General features: G+C 38.0%; 2 protein-coding genes across 2 annotated transcripts in view; one reads left to right on the forward strand and one right to left on the reverse strand.

Annotated features, from left to right (window-relative positions):
- On the reverse strand, window positions 1-16,023 carry SLC25A32 (solute carrier family 25 member 32). The gene is made up of 7 exons (XM_033203196.1): window positions 15,668-16,023; window positions 8,532-8,682; window positions 5,751-5,836; window positions 4,174-4,334; window positions 2,960-3,073; window positions 2,540-2,685; window positions 1-1,581 (listed from the first exon to the last, which is right to left on the reverse strand). The coding sequence occupies exons 1-7, from the start codon at window positions 15,819-15,821 to the stop codon at window positions 1,446-1,448; spliced, it is 948 nt and encodes a 315-aa protein (XP_033059087.1). The 5' UTR covers window positions 15,822-16,023; the 3' UTR covers window positions 1-1,445.
- Window positions 15,854-19,566, forward strand: part of DCAF13 (DDB1 and CUL4 associated factor 13) — a 27,290-nt gene continuing 23,577 nt past the window's right edge. Inside the window, 3 exon segments of the mRNA XM_033203195.1 lie at window positions 15,854-15,979; window positions 15,981-16,117; window positions 16,119-16,399. Of these exon segments, the coding sequence (XP_033059086.1) occupies window positions 15,875-15,979; window positions 15,981-16,117; window positions 16,119-16,399 (523 nt within the window). The 5' untranslated portion in view covers window positions 15,854-15,874.

A 19,566-nucleotide genomic window follows, 5' to 3' on the forward strand; every position in this document is an offset into this window, starting at 1 on the left:
TATGCTCTCAGAGGACAAGAATTATGTTTTATTCATTTGGGAGTATATAGGAGGTTTTAAAATAATAGTGCTGTCTTAAACACCAAATATCAATTGCAGTTCATTTTTTCCATATGGGGGCCAATACCAAGATTTCATATGAATTATAGTATAATCCAGAAGTATGAAAAAATACATCACATTTAACTGATAAAGCATTCATCTGCATGTTACAAGATATTACAGTAAATACAACTAGGTACTTATCATTTTCTCTTTACTTTAAAAACAATGCCACTTCCAAAATATAAAAAAATAGACCTATTTTTAAAGAACTACTTAAAGATGGCTTTGAAAACAATACTGTTTTATTTACAACAAATAGATGGTAGTGCAACAGCACTCGTGGATGTTTATGATAAATAAAAATACTAGTATTCTGGCATCCTTTGGGAACAGGCCCTTTTATATTTATAGATGTCTACAATGACTCATAAAAGTAAAAATCAATAAAGGCTATTAATTTGTATTTCAACCTGAATTTGAGAAACCAATGAAAATTAATCATTCATGTGGGATCTAGATCCATATATCTGAAAACTAAAGTATAAAGTTTCTCCTTTCCATTCACTTTGTCGACAAACACATCCCAAACATTTCAGCATCTGTAAAAGGTGATTTAGCATCTGTAATAAGTGATTTATAACTATATATGCTAAATAAAGGTTGACACAGCTGGATCCTAGAAGCTCAGACTTTATAAATTTACAATAGATTAAGTATTTATGCCAAAAAATAAGAAATTAATCTAGAATTTTATTTTAAATTATGGAAGTCTCTGGGGAAAAAAATAGCAATGGGATGACAACAGATGTCAGATATTTCTCTGAGAAGTATACAGTTTCTCCATTTTCGCTAGATAGTGCATCCCAATTGAATTAAAACTAAAGCATATTTACAGTGGATTTTTTCTCACTAAAATTTCCCAATTCTAAAATGGTCTGGATTTGGTCAACACCTTATTCAGTAAATCCTTAATTCACCTTGAGACAAAGACATTCTTTTAAGGAGCCATTTCCTTGGTATTGCACAAAGGTTAACTTTAAAGCAATCTAGGCAATTAAGTTCACAAAAAGAAGTACATTCATCTAATCCTTTTAGCAAATGTTGTGAATCAGCTTCCACCAATAAAAGGCAGAAATCTGTGAAACTCTATACTTCATGTCAGTTTTAGCACTGTGTTGATGGCAGCCATTTCAGGCAGAGGTACCCAAGTTCCATATATATGGGGAAGGCAAAAAGCAGAAATACGCTGCGGAAGACTTAGCAGTTCTCTGGCTTCTGATGACTATAGACCAATTTCGAATATGAGCCACGTTTCTATGCAGAATTCTTCTTTTATGCCTTAAACACAAAAGAGCTTGTTGCTGCCTTGGGCAGATATACTGGAATTGTCCTCTTTTAGCTTACTTTCTCTTTTCTCTAAGGTCAAGTAAAAAATGTGAGACGTTTTCATATACCACAAAGGTAATACAGCAGGCTGGAGTCACTCTAATCAAATTAGGAGCAATTCCCTTGTAAAATCCACCGATGCCTTCTTTCCTTTAGAGGGAAAAATAGATAATGCTTAATTTTCTATAGAGCTAGCTTGAAAACATGAAAGTTTTAACTGACACAAGGCATGGAGCAAGCAGCAGTCAAACCTCACTCTGATTTAAGTTCATGTTTTCAATGTCCTAAAGTAATGTCGTTTATAAGCCATTTGTAGGGATTTACATTCCTTTTATGGATGGACTGAGGAAGAGAGGGTCGGAACATCTCAAAACTGAACTAAAAAGTCCTTTCAATTAGCTATCTTTCAAATGTTTTTAAATGTATGAATAGGCAGGAGCTTTAATTGACCTAATGTAGGCATTAAAAAACCTCACAGCTTGGATCAATACTAGCCAACATTAAATGCAGCACATACAAAGACAACTCTATTTCCTTAATGCCAATAATACGGAATATGGCCTAGAAATTTGTCACTTAGGTGTTCATTAAATATTTCTTGAATTGAATTAAATTTAAACATCCTAAATGTTCCGCTCTGTTCTTTTAGAATTAAAGGGAAATATGGTGATGTCTGCCTATAATAATTTAATCTCATACTGAAGAACAAACCATCTCTTTCCTATATGGAAACAAGTATTTGTAAAAGTTATGGTGCCAGTAGCAGGTGTGGAGCCTTCTTGAATGTATTAAGCTAGCTTATGACTTCTTATATTCAACACCATTCAGATATTTTATAACACCTAAATTTTATTTTCAAAAACAATTTCACACATTTGATTCTTATAACAACCTATTAGCCTTGAAAGTCTTATTTTACAAATGAAGAAATTAAGCCTCTGAGAGATTAAGGCCATGGTCACATACGTAATAATTGGGAAAGCAGGGACCACCATCATGTTTTCACCACAGCAAACTGGCCTTCGCTATAAAACTAGTATCAACAGGATGGTCTAGGATATGCAAGCTACCTTATCAAAACAATTTTTGATATAGCGCATGCTCTCACCTCCATGTCTTTGTGATTACATCTATTACACCACTGTAAAACATGTGTTGATCCTGAAGACGAGCTCTTACAACTTGATATGGGTATGTTGCTGCGACAGCAAATATTTTGGATAGTGCTGCAACAGATATATATTCTACTGTGCTCTAAAATGGCAACACAAAACAGTTTTTTCTTTAGACAGGATTTCTTTTAAAATACAGAAGTAAAAATTATATAGAAAAAACATTTAAATGGATCTTCAAGGGATTCTATTTTTGACATTTGTGTGGCATCAGCCTATACATATTTAACTATAAATCAGTGGCAAAGCCAGTACTCATCATCACAGCACTACCACTGAAGCAAGCATGACAAAAATTTCTACCTATTAAATACCCATAAAAGGAAATGATATCATTTTTACAAGAATCACCTTACCAACTGGGCTTCTGGTAATCTATTGATATGCTGGTTGTACTTCAACTTCAGCAATTCATATGCCATAAACTGAAGGGCACCGTGTGATGTTCCAAACAGCCCAGGAACAAATCCCTACAAGGGAATGATTTTTAAAAAGCAAAACAACATATGTTTGAAGAACAATATATTTAAGTAAAATACTTCCTCTTCTCTCTCATTACAGCACTTTATGCAAATTCATTTAATTTTGCACAAGTCACATTTTTAAAATATGGGGTTAAAAACTTGTAGTAATATAAAGAAACAGGTAGTATTCTCTTCTACTTTATTTTTAAAGGTTTGGATGTTCATATATTAGTTTTTCTTTAAACAGTAAACATATAAAGAAGACCCACACTGTCAAGATTTGAGGTGTTGAGTGGGAAATTAAATTCTGGAAAGTTAAGAAACTAAAGGTAATGGTAAATCAACGAACTGTGCATAGGTATTCCAAAAGAATAAAGCAGAAAGTGATGAAAAAACATAAAATTGAGTAATATATTTACAAAATTCTTGCCCACAGGTCAGTAAAATCCTATCAGCCTCAAAATGATTTTAAAAGCTATTACTCAAATCTTGAAAAACAAGCTGAAATTCAATGTGTCTAACTTTGATTTTAAACTATGTATGCTTAAAAATTTCTTTATGGGGTAAGCAATAGATGGGAATAGAAGATAGAAAAGGGGAAAATAAAAAGGAGTTATAAAATCAGAAAACAGATTTGACACTAGGAAGAAATTTTTAAAATATTACAACAGGCAAAAGGTTGGGTTTGTGTCGTTATTTTTAATTTATGTAAGATTTGAGATGAATTAAAAAACTCAATAAAATAAGATCCTGTTAGGACTGCTACTGTCTTCTCCAGACTGCATTATCCCAGGTTCCCAAGAGACCACAGCTTCCAAGGAATGGAGTAAGGAGTAAGTGACCTGGTTGTGTAACTTATCAAATAGATACTTGACAAAGTTTTAGACAGATCACCAATGTCATGATGATACATCCTATGTTAATGGGGACAAACAGCTTAAAGTACAATTTCAGTATTATTAACTATATTTCGGTTTTCATTAAACTGTTTCTTGCTTAAGTTTGGCTTCTTTTCAGGACTTACTATAGGTCATTCAGAACTAAGACAACAGAGCCAATGGAAATTGCCATTTTCAGTTATTTAAAATATATTGATAATTTATTACCTTATATAATCCACGCACACCTTCATACTTATATATTTTCACAAGTGTATCAAACATTCCTTTATACTGTCGGTGTGGGGAGTTAATCACAGCATCATACTGTAACATAAGGCGAGTTTTTGTTACCCATAATGGGTTTGTAATGCAGAGGGTCATGGCTCCTAAAATGAGATTTCAATAAGATTATTCAGCATACAGATACTTTCGCACTTATGACAACCCAAATTAAAAACAGCACATTTATGTAAAAAAAAAAAAAGATAATGCACAGGACCATATCTGAAATTGTGAAATGTAGTCTCTGAGGCACAGTCTTAGGGTCAAACGGTAGACGTCATTTTTGGTAGTCATAAAAAGTTCCTCATGCAGTTAGTGAGAGGTAAATTAAAAGGGAAATGGAAATGTGAAATGCTTTCCCTTTGAAGTGTAAGGATAGCAAAAATGTCTTGACTCCTAAATAATGTGGCCTGGTGCAGAGAACAGATGGTAAGCAGATACAGACCTCAGGTGTAGCACATGGTATAATCCAAGAGGGGTTTAAGATAGGCGAAAAGGACCAGGAATCTGGCACCCCAATAATCTGTGCATGTGAAACATATTTCTACCCCAACTTTATCACAATCTTTCTCAAATCCAAAGTAACTACTATGCCTCAAAAATTAAATAATTATGTAATACAATAAGTCACATTTTACATCCTTTATAGAGTGACAATTTTTAAAAAAACTCATCTGGTTAAGTTTTTCATTTGCCAGGTTTCCTAAGTAGTCCTTTATGCAACAAATATTTGGTCCTGTTATGACTCAGGTTTTTGCTAGTGGCTATTTATTCAAAAATGACTAAGTTAGTTTCTGACTAATCAAACATTAAGAAATCAAGGTATTAAAGTAGGAGTTATAAAGACTTATGGCTCTTACTGTTTTTTTCTTCTGGATAGTATACACAAGTGAGGCAATTAAACAAGGCTACTAAATTGTATAATTTGAAAACTAAAATTATACTTTAAAGAAACACTATACCAAATCATTTTAAACCATTAGGGATTCATAACTTTTCTAAACTTTACCACTCTGTCGTAAATAAAATTCTTGAAATCTGCACAGAGTAATAATAAGAATTTCTTCTAAGAAATTCCATGTAACAGCTGGGCGTGGTGGCTCACGCCTGTAATCCCAACACTTTGGGAGGCTGGGGCGGGTGGATCACGAGGTCAAGAGATCAAGACCATTCTGGCCAACATGGTGAAACCCCATCTCTACTAAAAATACAAAAAATTAGCTGGGCTTGGTGGCGTGTGCCTGTAGTCCCAGCTACTTGGGAGGCTGAGGCAGAAGAATCGCTTGAAACTGGAGGGCAGAGGTTGTGGTGAGCCAAGATAACGCCACTGCACTCCAGTGTGGGCAACAAGAGCAAAACTCCGTCTCAAAAAAAGAAAAAAAAAAAGAAATTCCATATAACTGATTTAACACGGTTAGATGGGCATATTTAAACTCAGGTGTTCAAAGAAAAAAATCAAAAACAGAAACTGAAAATTAAGTTTGGAAGGTGACATTTTTATATTTCACACATTGCCTTACCAGCTTCAGCAGCTGAGACAAGGTATTCTGTTGCCTCTAACCGTTCAGCTCTTCCTTCTGTCTTATATGACTTGATGGCATTGTAACTAAAAGAATTAAATGCGAGCAGTTTAATTTGAACAGGTGTCATAAAGTCCGTTTTAAAGTGTATGTAACTCAACAGCAGTACCCCAAAAGCAAAAGTCAATGCATAATGCAACCACAAAATGAGACCTTTTTCAAGAATGAATTTGCTGGGAGTGGTTTGCTGCAAGATTATACCACCCCTCCCTCTCAAATGAATATGGCTAGCAATACAAATGTAAAATATTTTAATCAGACACTCTTCAATTAGTCTCAAAAGACAGGAAAACCGGGAGGAGGTGAGAGTACAGTAGTGCTACACAGACTGGTCATAAAAGACAAAAGGGACCAAAGAAGGAGTACCTAACAAATATATACTGAGCACCTGTGTTCAGGTACTATAGTTAGCTTTCTAATAGACGATAAAAAGATAAACATGTGATGAATTTTTCTTAACAAATTAATAAGGACTATTAAGTGGCACACAAAAAAATCATAATAAAAGACAACACAGACAATAGAAGAAATTCAGGAATTATGACTGAGACAACAGAAAGCTTTGTGTAGGAGGTAGTATTGAGACAGGCACAGTTTCAACAGGGAAAAAGATGAGCATGGTGAAAAGTAATAAAGGTGGGTGGGAAGACAGGGAAAACTGGCCACACTTGAGTGGTAGACTGAGATTTGCATTTTATTTGGTAGAATATACCCATTAAATGTTTCAGAGTAAGGGAGTCAAATCGGCCTATTTCCTTTAATGCCAATTTCTACTCTTCGCTTGGATGACGATGTCAAGTGAACACATTCTTTTTTTTTTTTTTTTTTCAGAGACAGAGTCTCATTCTATCACCCAGGCTGGAGTGCAGTGACACAATCATAGCTCACTGTAACCTTGAATTCCTAGGCTCAGGCAGTCCTCCTGCCTCAGTCTCCCAATGAGCTAAGACTACAGGCATGCAGCATCATGATGCCAGACTAATTCTTTCTTAAAATTTTTTGAAGAGATGGGGGTCTCACTATGTTGCCCAGGCGGGTCATGAACTCCCAGACTCACGTGATCCTCCCACCTTGGCCTCCTAAAGTGCTAGGATCACAGGTGTGAGCCATTGCACCTGGCCCAAGAAATTCTTATCGTGAAAATTTTATATGGCTTGTCCTTAGAAACTGTCTTGGAGAATCTATATAACTTGAATTCATAAAGCATGTGTGTGTGTGTGTGTATATATACATCTATATATGTCAAGGGGTGTGTGTGTATAGTTACACACACCTCTCTAAAGAGAAGAAAAAGAGAAAAAAACATTTAAACAACTTTAAGGCTGAATTTTATTTTGCTTTCACTTAAAAGTTACTTTAAGATTGGTTTGGATACTGCCATAAACATATGGGAGATCAAGCAAAATATATGACACAAAGAAGACAAAGGCAAATACACTAGATAGATATTGATGTTTTCCTAACAATGAAACCTATTGAAGCAAAGAAAAGCTTCCTTATTCATGGTTTCAGTTTCACGGATCAGAGGCATGCTCCTGCAATACAGTGTGATGATGCTTTGTGACAATGCTCTTGTTCACTAAATAAGCTGAATGTGCCTGCCACAGGAACTTTCCATGGCTTCTTCAGGAGGCAGGTGAGAGCAGTTATTTTAAATGGTGATGACATCTGACTGGTGAAGGAGTAAGGAAAGGAATGAGCTGGGAAGATGATAGGGCAGGTCAAACAAGAAGAAACAATTTGTCTCAAACCCTTTCGGCCATGCACTGGCTTTTGCTTTCTGTTCCCAACAGGGATTTCCTATGGTACATATTCATATGAGGACCCCAAGGTCTATCCTCTCCTGCTTTTCCACCTTCATCATAAACAAATGTATTTTTGTAAGCCATCGCAAATATTTTGGGAATCTGGCTGAGGATAAACAAGTAATTAATGATACTTGTATTTATAAATTTTCTATTTATGAAATTAATGAATATTAATAAATTAATGAAACTTGTATTTATAAATTTTCTATTTGGGGCACTCTGCAACTAATCTCTGATAAATGGAGAAAATAACATAGTTATTTAAACAATCTTTCTTTATCAAAACTGAATACCAAAGAGGGCTGAAATCCACAGGATTCATTTTGGACAACAGCTGCAAGCTCTTCCAGTCTCTACAACACTTTCCAAAACCACTAATAAATAACAAACCGACTGATTCAACTTTTTCTAATCTAGTGATATTTTGACTCTACTAGAAATGCTCAAGAGTGTACTGATATGGCCAAAACACCTAATAAAACACCAAAGGGGCCCTACTATTTCATTGCAAATTATCTGGAGTTGGCTGTTTTTCAAATGGCTTTAACTACAATAAAAAGCTCTCTTTAATATGTATTTAGCTTACAAAAGTAACCAGATAAACATTTCATCTTCCTGAATTCACCCCACAGAAATGGCTTCTGTAAGAGTATTACTCCACCTCATCTCTTAGCGTTTCTCCTATTAAGAACTTTCTTCCAGACCAAATAATGCCTCTGATAATCAAACTAATAAACCATTTTGAATCAAACTAATCAAACTAACTAATACGCCATTTTGTTCTTTCTGATCCTTCCAATTCAAAGAAACTGATTAAATGACTCATCTTATTTCATCATGTGACATGTAAAAATCACTAAAAACAAAAATTCCTTTTTTATTTAATATTGTAAAATGTCCCAAATCTACTCACAAGAAAAAGTAGAGTCCCCAGGATAAACCTGCACCCCACACATTTGGGGTTACTCCTTGATAAAGTCCTCGTAGTCCATCAAGTTTCCAAATAGTAGTCAAGCAATGTAAAATTCCATTATATTTTGGTCTCAGTTCCAATCCATCGCTCACTGCATTAAGGGATATACAAAGTCAGGTAAGAACAAAGTTCTAGCTCTGTATCACATATAAACACAGATACTGCACAATCGGTTATATAAAGGAGATAGAAGAAAAATTTTTTTAGGTAGAAAAATTATTTTCCAGGCTTATATATATATTTATTATATACATTTATATAAATATATACATATATATATATTTTTTGCGACAGAGTCCCACTCTATTGCCCAGGCTGGAGTGCAGTGGCACAATCTTGGCTCACTGCAACCTCCACTTCCCAGGTTCAAGCAATCCTCCTGCCTCAGCTCCCCTAGTAGCTGGGATTACAGGTATGCACCACCATGCCCAGCTAATTTTTGTATTTTTTTTTGGTAGAGACAGGGTTTCACCATGTTGGTCAGCCTGGTCTCGAACCCCAGACCTCAGGTGATCCATCCGCCTCGGCCTTCCAAAGTGCTGGGATTACAGGAGTGAGCCACCATGCCCAGCCCAGGCTTTAATATTTTAAAACTACTACATTCATGAATTTATTCAAGTGTTTATTGGGGGCATACCAAGCACTCAAATAATATTTTAGGAAATATTAGATTAGTTCTTAAATAATCCAAAAGTCTCTTAGGTAACTAGGTTTCGACACCTAGGTTTTGTTTTCGCTCCAAGGTTAAGGATTTGAATGTTAAAAAATATTACTCAAAAAATAAACTAGCTAGGAGCCTCAATTATATTGAGTGCTAGCAAGACCTGAGGAATGGCAGGAAAGAAAATGCAGAGGATGGGGTAACTTTTTCCTGGAAATTCTTTTTATCCTCCCCACCAACATACGTCAAAATCCAAGTAGAAAGTAGAAAAGTATTTCACTTGAACACATTCAAAATTGAAGTAGTTTTCCCCATCCCTTCCGAAGCTGCTCTTAACTCGAGTGTTCCATATAGCTCAACAAACGTTATCATCATCTACATAGATGCCCACGCCAGGTACCTGGGGACTATCCATGAACCCTCCTCCCTCCCATCCCTTTTTATCAAATAACAAGTCTTTCTGATTCTATATCACAAACTTCTCTTGCACCTGTCTATGTCTCAGTTCACACTGCCATCATCCTACTTTGAGATACCATCCATTTTCAACTAGCATCATCAGCATTTAAAGTAGTCTTCTTGCCAATTTTGTAAAAAATATAATCTAGATTATAAATCTGGCACTTTTTCATTTCACCTCTCTGTAGGAAACAGAAAGCACATTCAAAACAGGGTAACTCTAGGGCATGAGGGAGAGTTAAAAGGACTATTTACAAAGGTATAAGCAGGTTGTAGAAAACCACAAGGAATAATACAGTATCAATTATTTCTTTACTGTTTTGAAAAATCAATTATATAAGTTGAGTATTAAGTATCTCAGTAATCGGCAATGGCACTCTACATCATGCAAACCATTCTACATTATACTATAGTATATCCAAGCTTGTAATTTTACTATATATAATTTTGTATACAGCTTTGTTTTCCACTCAAGATTATTTGTGAGCATTCCCCCTTGTTATTCAATAGATTCCCCCAAATAAGATTTTAACATATGATATTATGGCTTTCCATCTTATAGATATCCCATAATTTACAGTCATTCCTCCATCTGACATATGAATTTTTTTTTTGGCTATTACAAAAAGTCCTCTAAAGAACATTCTGTACAACAATCTATATGAACACTTATTATTGCCTTAGAATCAGCTATTAGAAACGGAACTGATATGGGTCAATGGGTATAAACTTAAGTTGCAAATACATACTGAACCTGCCTTCCAGCAAGTTTATACAAATTACACCCCATTAGCCATATGAGCATCCCTGGTTCACTGTCCCCTTCCCACTATCTCACTGTGTATAATCCAGCCTGGCAAAGAAGAATCACTATTTACCATTGTCAGGCAAAGGGGGAAAAGTCAATTTCTTTCATCATTAACCCGGCAATGTTACAGCATGAAGGAAGATTGCAGTACATCAGGTTTTGTCAGAAGACCTGGGTTTGATATGTAACTTCCCTAATTCGCTACATGGTCTTACCCTTTCTGAGCTTCAGCATCCTCACTTATAAAATGGGGATAAGTCATGTAACTCACAGGGTTGAGGTTTATATAAGACAACAAGTTTAAAGGCAGGCAGCAGAATGACAGGCTTTTGAGAAATGTTTTCCTGTGTAGTTTATATTCTTTCTGATGCTTCCCCTGGATTCTGTGTGTCTCATTCTTCTGTATAGATCCCTTTTTCTAAGAACTTTCCATTTTCCTCTCAATAATAAACTCATAATACCATTTCTCTCGAGGTAAAAAGCAAAACCAACCATAAAAACACTACCTGTTCTTTTCATAGGTATAAACCAATGCTGAACTATAATTTCCCTAACATAAAATTAAAAATGTTATATAGATGAAATACAGTAAATTTTTTCGGTCTAAATCAGGGGTCCCCAACTCCCGGTACCAATCCATGGCCTGTTAGGAATTGGGTCGCACAGCAGGAAGTGAGCTAGGTGGGTGGAGTATGGGCGAAGCTTCACCTGTACTTACAGCTGCTCCCCATTGCTTGCATTACTGCCTGAACTCTGCCTCCTGTTTGATCAGTGGTGGTACTAGGTTCTTACAGAATCTCGAACCCTATTGTGAACTGTGCATGCAAAGGATCTAGGCGGCACACTCCTTATGCGAACCTATTGCCTGATGATCTGAGGTGGAACAGTTTCATCCTGAAATCATCCATACCTCCTTCACCCCCATTCATGGAAAAATTATCTTCTATGAATCAGTCCCTGGTGCCAAAAAGGTTGGGGACCACTGGCTTAAATAACCTCACGACTGTTTTAAAAACATTTGCCACTAATGAATTAGTATGTTGATCTAAGTATCTATCAAATAACTTACAATGGCCTATCATAGCACTAAAAAATGCCAATAGACACAAGCTGAAGATAAAAAGTTTGGTGCACAGAAAGGAGCCAAGACAGGACACTCATTTTAAATTCATTTTCAAAGAAAGACAATATAATGACTCTTTAAAAATTACCATCTAGCACTATCACCCTAACACAACCTGTTTAATTTGCTGGATGTTAGTTTTACCCCTCCTTTCCTCTGTGACAGCTCTGTGACAATTAAGAGTTCGTCTCTCTTAAGAAAATTAATCTCCCCCCTACCTGTGCTCTATATTGGTGTCTTCAAAATTGCAGATGAATCAAGAAACCAATTGAACAGACAGCTAGTATCTTTTCTTTAAAATCAGACTGGAATTGAAAACAAATATAAATGACATTACAAGTAGTAAGGATAAGTAATGTTTCATGAAACTTGTGTTTCAGTAATGTTTGTGTGTATATGTGTATGCACTGGATAGCAAAGGTAAAATTTATTTCCTACTAAGTGTTTTGGTCAAAAAAGCTTGTTCTGGATCCTGCTTCTTCAGACAAACCCCCTTAGTTAGATACCTTACTCCTTATCCTCCTGCCTCCATTTCCCAATATCTTCCTTGATTTCAGTTCTTTCCCATTATTTAAACAGACTTAAGTTTCTCCTAAGTATTTCCTCTTTGATCCCAGTGCCTCCTCATCAGTTAAGTGTCTGCAATGAGAAAACCAGCCCCTCCCCCTCCCAATCTCAGCAGGGACTCTCTCACCCCCACTGCAATCTGGTTTGAGCTTTACCAATTACTGCAAGCGCTCTAATTAAGAACCTTCAAAGGCACTCTGGAGTCCTTTCTTAAGAACCCCTTAATACACCTGATATTGTGTAAAGCCCTCTCTTCTCACACTATCTTGAATGTCCTCTTGTTTCTTTGCCAATAAATTTCCTGGGCCCCCTTTTCTCTGCCCATCCTTAAATGTTGATTTATAGGCACAATTTCCACCAAACAGGGGTGGTGTCTCAACCATTAAGTGGCTTCAACTGCCATCCCTGTGCTACTAGTCCTGATGTCTCATTCCTAACATCCTGCCCTACTAAGGGTTGCGGTCTTACTGCCAGTTTCCATTTTTACATGGCATAAAAGATAACGTCAATCTGGCAGCTTAACTTTCTGGAATCATTCTTTATTTTCATCTCTAGCATTTTAATTTACCCTTTAGCTATACTAAACTACCCACTCATGGTTTCAAACTAACAGCATATGTTATGGAAACAGACTTTCTGAGCTTGACTCCTAGTTCTAGCAATTACTTTGCAACCCTAAGTCACTTGATTACTCTCTGCCTGAGTTTTTCCATAAGATAGGAAAAATACTAGAACCTAACTCTAAAAATTATAAAGGATTAAATGAGTTAGTACATATAAAGCTCTTAGAATTATGCCTGACATATTGCAAGCACTCAATAAGTACTAGCTTATTTATGTTACTGGATCTTGTGATACCACATACTTATACAACTTTACTCTGCACTACTGTCACTGAATTTTACATTTGGTTCCTTAATATTTTGGATGTAGTTATACTCTCTATATTCTTCACAAGAGCTCACACATATCTTTAACTTGCAGATTAGGCTTTTGGGTATTTAAGAAAATTATTATTTTTATATCTCATTCACATTCTTTGTTGGGACTCTCTCATCATTCTTGAGGGTTTAAAATTACACAGTAAAGTTAAAAGGAGCCTGAACAATCATCCAATCCAATCTTTCCACCTAATACAAGAATATCTTCTAATTTTTGTCATCCAACTACTATCTGAACCACTTCTGGTCATCATCAATTTCATTTCTGAGCACTACCACGTTGCCAAACCAAAATCTGCTTTCCTGTAATTTCCATTCAACCTGTGTCTGACCTTAGGATCAACCCACAATAAGGCAGCCCCCTTTCCCACATGGAAGTTCTCTAAATATCTTGAGTTTTTTTCTCTCCTGAGCTAAACTAGTTCCTCCAGTCATTTTTCATATGAAATAATTTCTAATCTTTCTACCACTCTGGACACCTCTGAGTTCCAATTTATACTTGAACTCACAGAAAAATTCCAGGTTTGGTTTAACAGCGCATGCATTCAGAATTAACCCCCATATCCTGTCTTCATTAGATTTTAATCTTATTAAATGAGTTTAATTACATGGAAGCATAAAAACTACAGTATGTTATTCAGCATTGATGCTGATAATCAATAAATTTTTATTTGTTATTTATCTTCTTAGATTTTCCTCCTTTCTATCATCATTTCAGAGCTACACTGTGAGCTTTATTATTACAAAGTCCTGCTTCCACTCCTAGATTTAGGCCTCCAATCCAATCTCAATCTTTTTATCTGTCACCTCAGCCCCACTAGTCTCCCAATACTCTTCCCAATTCATCAAGACTGTTAATCTTCTCAGGTATCAAGAATTCCCTTTCCTCAGGAATGATATGCTTCAAAGCACTATCTAAATTCATCAGGCCAACCACGCTATTCTTCAATGATCACCTCGACTATCACCTCTTCTGCTCCTAGATAAAATGCTACTGAAGAGCGACACTAAGTCATACAGGCCTGCACCTGCAGCCAAGTCTAAAATTCTTGTAATGTTCAAACCACTGTATAACAGGGACTTACAGGGGTAGTATGGTGAGGGGTTAAGTGCCAGAGGGTTCCAGAGTTAGATTACCTGGGTTTAAATCCCAGATCCATCTTTACAAACTTGTGACTTGGGTAAGTTAGTCAATTTCTGTTATCCTCACCTGTATAGCAGGGATCATAAACTCACAGGATTGTTCCTGTGAATAGATTTACAGGATAATAAATGAGATAATGCATCTAAAGCATAGTTCACTGCCTTGCTCCTAGTAAACATTCGATAAAGATTACTTGTCAATAATTATTTGTGCATGCATCATAAAACTTCATGAAATTATATGCCTTTGTGTTTTTTCTAGAGATAATATTCCATAATTTTCGATGATTTTCCTTCATAGAACGGCTTCTTGTTTCCTCCAGCTGTCAAAATATTAGCCCTTCTATGGGAAACCCCAAGCCCCAATCTTCCATTGAACCTTAAAGATACATATGGCCATCAGCATTGTAGAATTTTCTTGACGGTTTATGGGTATTTATATTTTGTATTCGTATTTCTTGATTTTATGTTGTCTAGAATTACCTTTTATATGACTAAGTCTAACGACTCCAATTAAATTCTAAGTTCCCTGAAGGCAGGAACTTTATTAGATACTTCTGTAGCCCATACAGCAGTCTACAAACATTAAGAGAATATAAATCAAGTGAACTGAATTACCTAATGCTAAGATAAACAACTTCTGTAGATTTAATTCTCAAGGCAGAACTTAACTTGTAACAACTTTATTTGGAAACTATTTTCTGCAATTTCAGTTATCAAAGATCATCTTTGAAACTTTTTCCAGACTTCAGTGTCGAGTTTAACTTCTAAAATGCTTTATTTCAACATATTTAATTCATCTAATACACTTAAAATAGTATTTCGATTCTAGCAACCTATTCTTTCACAGGACCTTGTACCATTCCATAACCGCCAAAAACCAAACATTCAAGAAAATTCTATTCCAAATCTCCCAACCATTCGCTGAAGATTACGTCCTATCCCAATACTAGTAGAGCTGCCAAACCACGTGGGTATGCTAAGATTTCAAAGTTTCTCCAAGAGTGAACGATTTGCACGTGTGAGGACTAAACCTTAAAATGTGACCATCTCTTCTTTATTTTACAAATCAGGGTTTGAATCCCATCTTCTCTGCCAATGAGGATGTTTTTTCTCAGACTTCTCTACATACACGCCCCCTCCCTTAGCCTTGAGGAGCGTGGAACATCGACCGCAGGCCGACCCCTCTACAGAGCAAGCACCATTTCCTCAAATCTAGTTCAGGTGAGCCAAGGCGGACAGCACCCCGTTCAACACTCCTCCTCCTCCTAGAACGGAAAAGGCGGAGGAGATTCAGGCCTCCTTTTGAATCTTTACCACCCAGTTTGGGCTGACAGTAAGAGGATGCAGCCCGGTGTCCGGGCGGGCTCTTACCGGCGAAGCGGATCTTCACGAGGTCGAGCGGGTGCAGCGCAAGGTTGGATAAGACGCCGCCGCTCACGCCCGCTACTAGGTTCTCATACCGGACGTGGCGGAATACCGTGCTCCACCCCGACGACCCGGACGCCGAATGGCCCTGGCCCGTCATAGGCTCGGGGCCCACCGACACCACGGCGCCCAGGGCCGCGGAGGTACGACGCGATGCAGTGGCCGCCACCGTGGCGACGGTCGCCCCTTTTGAGCGCAAGTCCACCTCCGGGACCGGCGAAAGGATTCTTACGCCCAGGGCGCGTGAGCGAAGCCGCAAGACTCTAGTACTGAGGGGGCATGAATGGGGCGCAGCCACTACGTCACGCCGGCGGAAAGCGCGATGGAAGGGAGGTGGCAGGCTCCACCGAGTCTCCGCCCTGCCTCGCCCACAAATGCGCCAACGCACAGACGCGGAAGACACCGCACAGCAAGAACCGCCCCTTGCTACCGTTTGCCAGCAAAACTACGGAGCGCCGCAGGATCCAATTGAGCCAGCCGGCCTCCGCTCCGCGAGTCACGTGACTGGAAGTAGGCTGGGGAAAGCGGAAGTCTCTTGTGGGAGTAGGCGGCGTTGGCCGTAACTCGTACCGGAGAGCTCGTGGAGTCCGGCCGTTGGAGCAAGCAAGATGAAGGTGAAGATGCTGAGCCGGAATCCGGACAATTATGTCCGCGAAACCAAGTTGGACTTACAGAGAGGTAAGATAAGTTGGTAGGGAGAAAAGGACGCTTTCCGCGAGTCCTTGGGTCTAGCCTCGGCTTTCGCGGAGTAAAGCAGGGGGAGGCTGGCACTCCGGGCTGGTTCTTCCCAAGTTCCCTTTCGCTAAGGCAAACTTTGTGCTTACAGAGTCGCTGCGGAACTGGATAGCAAGTAAAGTCTGTTAAAGTCCTTTTTCTAAGAATTTCCTCTAGTGGTGAGTGGGAAATAGTTGTCTATAGTGGAGAAAGATTCCAGCTGCTGCTCTAGGATTGTCTTCAGGTTCCTATTACTGAAAAGTGGACTTGAATGAACCAAACTCGTGGGTTGAAGGGCTGAGAGTTAAACAGGCTTTTAAAATCTTGCTACTGCTCTTCTTGGCACTTTACTACTTCACATTAGTTCTGGATGTTGGAAGAGACAAAGATGAATTTAAAAGCATCAGTTTTCAGTTTTCTCTTACCATCCCTTAAGACGTTTGATGAAAGAATAGTTAAGATGAAATTAATTTAATCTTCCTGGTCTGTTCCCCCATTGACTGCTAACCACTTATAAATTGTACCTTGTGATACCTAAATGACAAGGGACCAACCATGCATAAGCAGATTGTTCTAAGTAAAGAGAATAGCAGGAGCAAAGGTCTTCAGGCAGGAATGAACCTACGGCATAGAAAGAAAGGCTGTGTCATTAGAGTTTGAATGAGGGAGGTTACAGTAAGCGAGATGAGATGAGGCGAGAACAGTATTTCACTATTTTGAGTAGTAGATATTATCAACATGTGTGTCAGCATTGCTAAGAAGTCTTTGCTCAAAAGATGTTTACAGTTTGTCACAAGGCAGTAGTGTTTCTAAAATATAAATTAGATTTGTCATCATTCCCAGTCCTTGAATTTCTGGTCCCACCTTCCTTGTCACTTTTGTCAGTCACTACGTTTCCCACAAGTGGTTTAGTATTCACCCTTGCCAATCTCAGTGCATTTCAGTCATCTTTTTTAAGGCTTCCTGTGGCACACACCCTTACCCAGTTTAGCCACTTTATCTGGAAAACTTTCACTGAACAATAATCTGTTCCTACTTACCTCCTGCATGAGCCCCGACCCCTTCAGCACCCGTATTCTATGATTCTATCACTTCATCACAGTGTTTATCACATTGTCTCATTATTTTGGTTAATAGTCTTTCCCATCAGACTTAGCGTCCAAAAAGGGGAAGAATCATGTTTGTGTATGCACTGTGTTTAGACAGCACCTAGCACATAATAGTTGCTTTATAAATATCTGTTTCTCCATCTATAAAGATTCGTTTTTGCCTACATGAAGAGATTTAGAAACAAAATGATTATCTTGTTGGGGTTTAAAACTTTGTTGAAATTATTAAAATGCTAATTTTAGTTGTAGAAACAGCTGCTGACATCAGAGTAGATGGAAATTTTCTAGACTTCAATAATAATCTTTGCAAAACTGATAGATGAGACTGAAAATTAAATATATTAAATAAATGTAGCCAACTATGGACATTATCACTTTGGGTATGCTTGTCTTTGTGAAGTACTGGTGGCATTCTGCAGTTTGCACAGTACCATATTAACTGAACCAATCACACTCTTTAAGAGGTTTACAGTGATTGAAATCACATCTGTTAACCACGAAACTTTGCAAAGTGGGTAATTGATTCCAGTATGCATGTCATCCAGTTAATACAGTACTGTGCGAAAGTGAGTACTGCCTGAATTTTTTTTATAATAGTAGCCATTAAAACCAAACATTGAATTAAGCTGAAATTAGAACCTTTAAATATATTGCGGTGTTAAATCAAGATTTTTCTTAACAAAAAAGAACATATTTGGCCTGGCGCGGTGGCTCACGCCTGTAATCCCAGCACTTTGGGAGGCTGAGACGGGCGCATCACAAGGTAAGGAGATCCAGACCATCCTGGCTAACACGGTGAAACCCCGTCTCTACTAAAAATACAAAAAAATTAGCTGGACGTGGTGGCGGGCGCCTGTAGTCCCAGCGACTCGGAGGCTGAGGCAGCAGAATGGCGTGAACCGGCGGTGCGGAGCTTGCAGTGAGCCGAGATGGCGCCACTGCACTCCAGCCTGGGCGACAGAGAGAGACTCCGTCTCAAAAAAAAAAAAAACTTTAATTACATGCCCTCATTAACATACACATATGTTGAGGAGAAGGGATCTGCTCAAAAACTCTGTTATTAATGGGGCACACAAAAAGTTTGAAGACTGCTATATAGGGAGCCTCTGGAAGTTTTAAGCGTAGGAGTGACATGTAAAAAGCTGTTTTAAGATGACATCTCATAATAGTGTACATTGCCACCAAATCAAGTAGGGATGATATTACAGTAGCACAAGTATAAGGTAATGAAGACCCAAACTGCCTGGGGATGCAGTGGCTCACACTCGTAAACCCAGCACTTTTTGGGAGGCAAAGGTGGGAGGATCACTTGAGTCCGGGAGTTCGAGAGACCCCCATCTCTACAAAAAATTTAAAGATTAATGGGGCATGGTGATGCATGCCTCAGGTCCAAGCTACTTGGGAAGCTGAGGTGAGAGGCTAAGGTAGGCGGATCACTTAGGCTCTGGAGGTTGAGGCTGCAGTAGACTATAGTCACACCACTGCACTCCAGCTTGGTGACAGAGTGATACTGCATCTCAAAAAAAAAAAAAAAAAAAAAAAAACTAAGTTACTAGAAATAGTTAAAGGGAAAGATGGATAAATGTTGCAAAGACATGATGAGTAGAACTTGGAGTTTTGGTAGGAGGGAATATGGAAGATGGAATACATAAGAATGACCTAGGCTAGAGCTTTGTTGAATGTTAGGTATAATACCATTACCAGGGAGTCCGAAAGAAACAGCAAGGTGAAGTCATGGGGTAAGAAGATGCATTTACTTTTTACACATTGAGTTTTTTAGACATACGAGCTTAAAATTACTAAGCATAATTATATATATATTTGTATATATTTATATATATATAGAGAGAGAGAGTTTTGTTTTGTTTTGTTTTTTGAGATGAAGTCACGCTCTGTCAGCCAGGCTGGAGTGCAGTGGCACGATTTCGGCTCACCGCAACCTCTACGTCCGTCCCAGGTTCAAGTGATTCTTTTGCCTCAGCCTCCCGAGTAGCTGGGACTACAGGCACGTACCACCCTCCC

Source organism: Trachypithecus francoisi, unplaced genomic scaffold, assembly GCF_009764315.1.
Source record: "Trachypithecus francoisi isolate TF-2019V2 unplaced genomic scaffold, Tfra_2.0 Lachesis_group7, whole genome shotgun sequence".
Lineage (NCBI taxonomy): Eukaryota > Metazoa > Chordata > Mammalia > Primates > Cercopithecidae > Trachypithecus > Trachypithecus francoisi.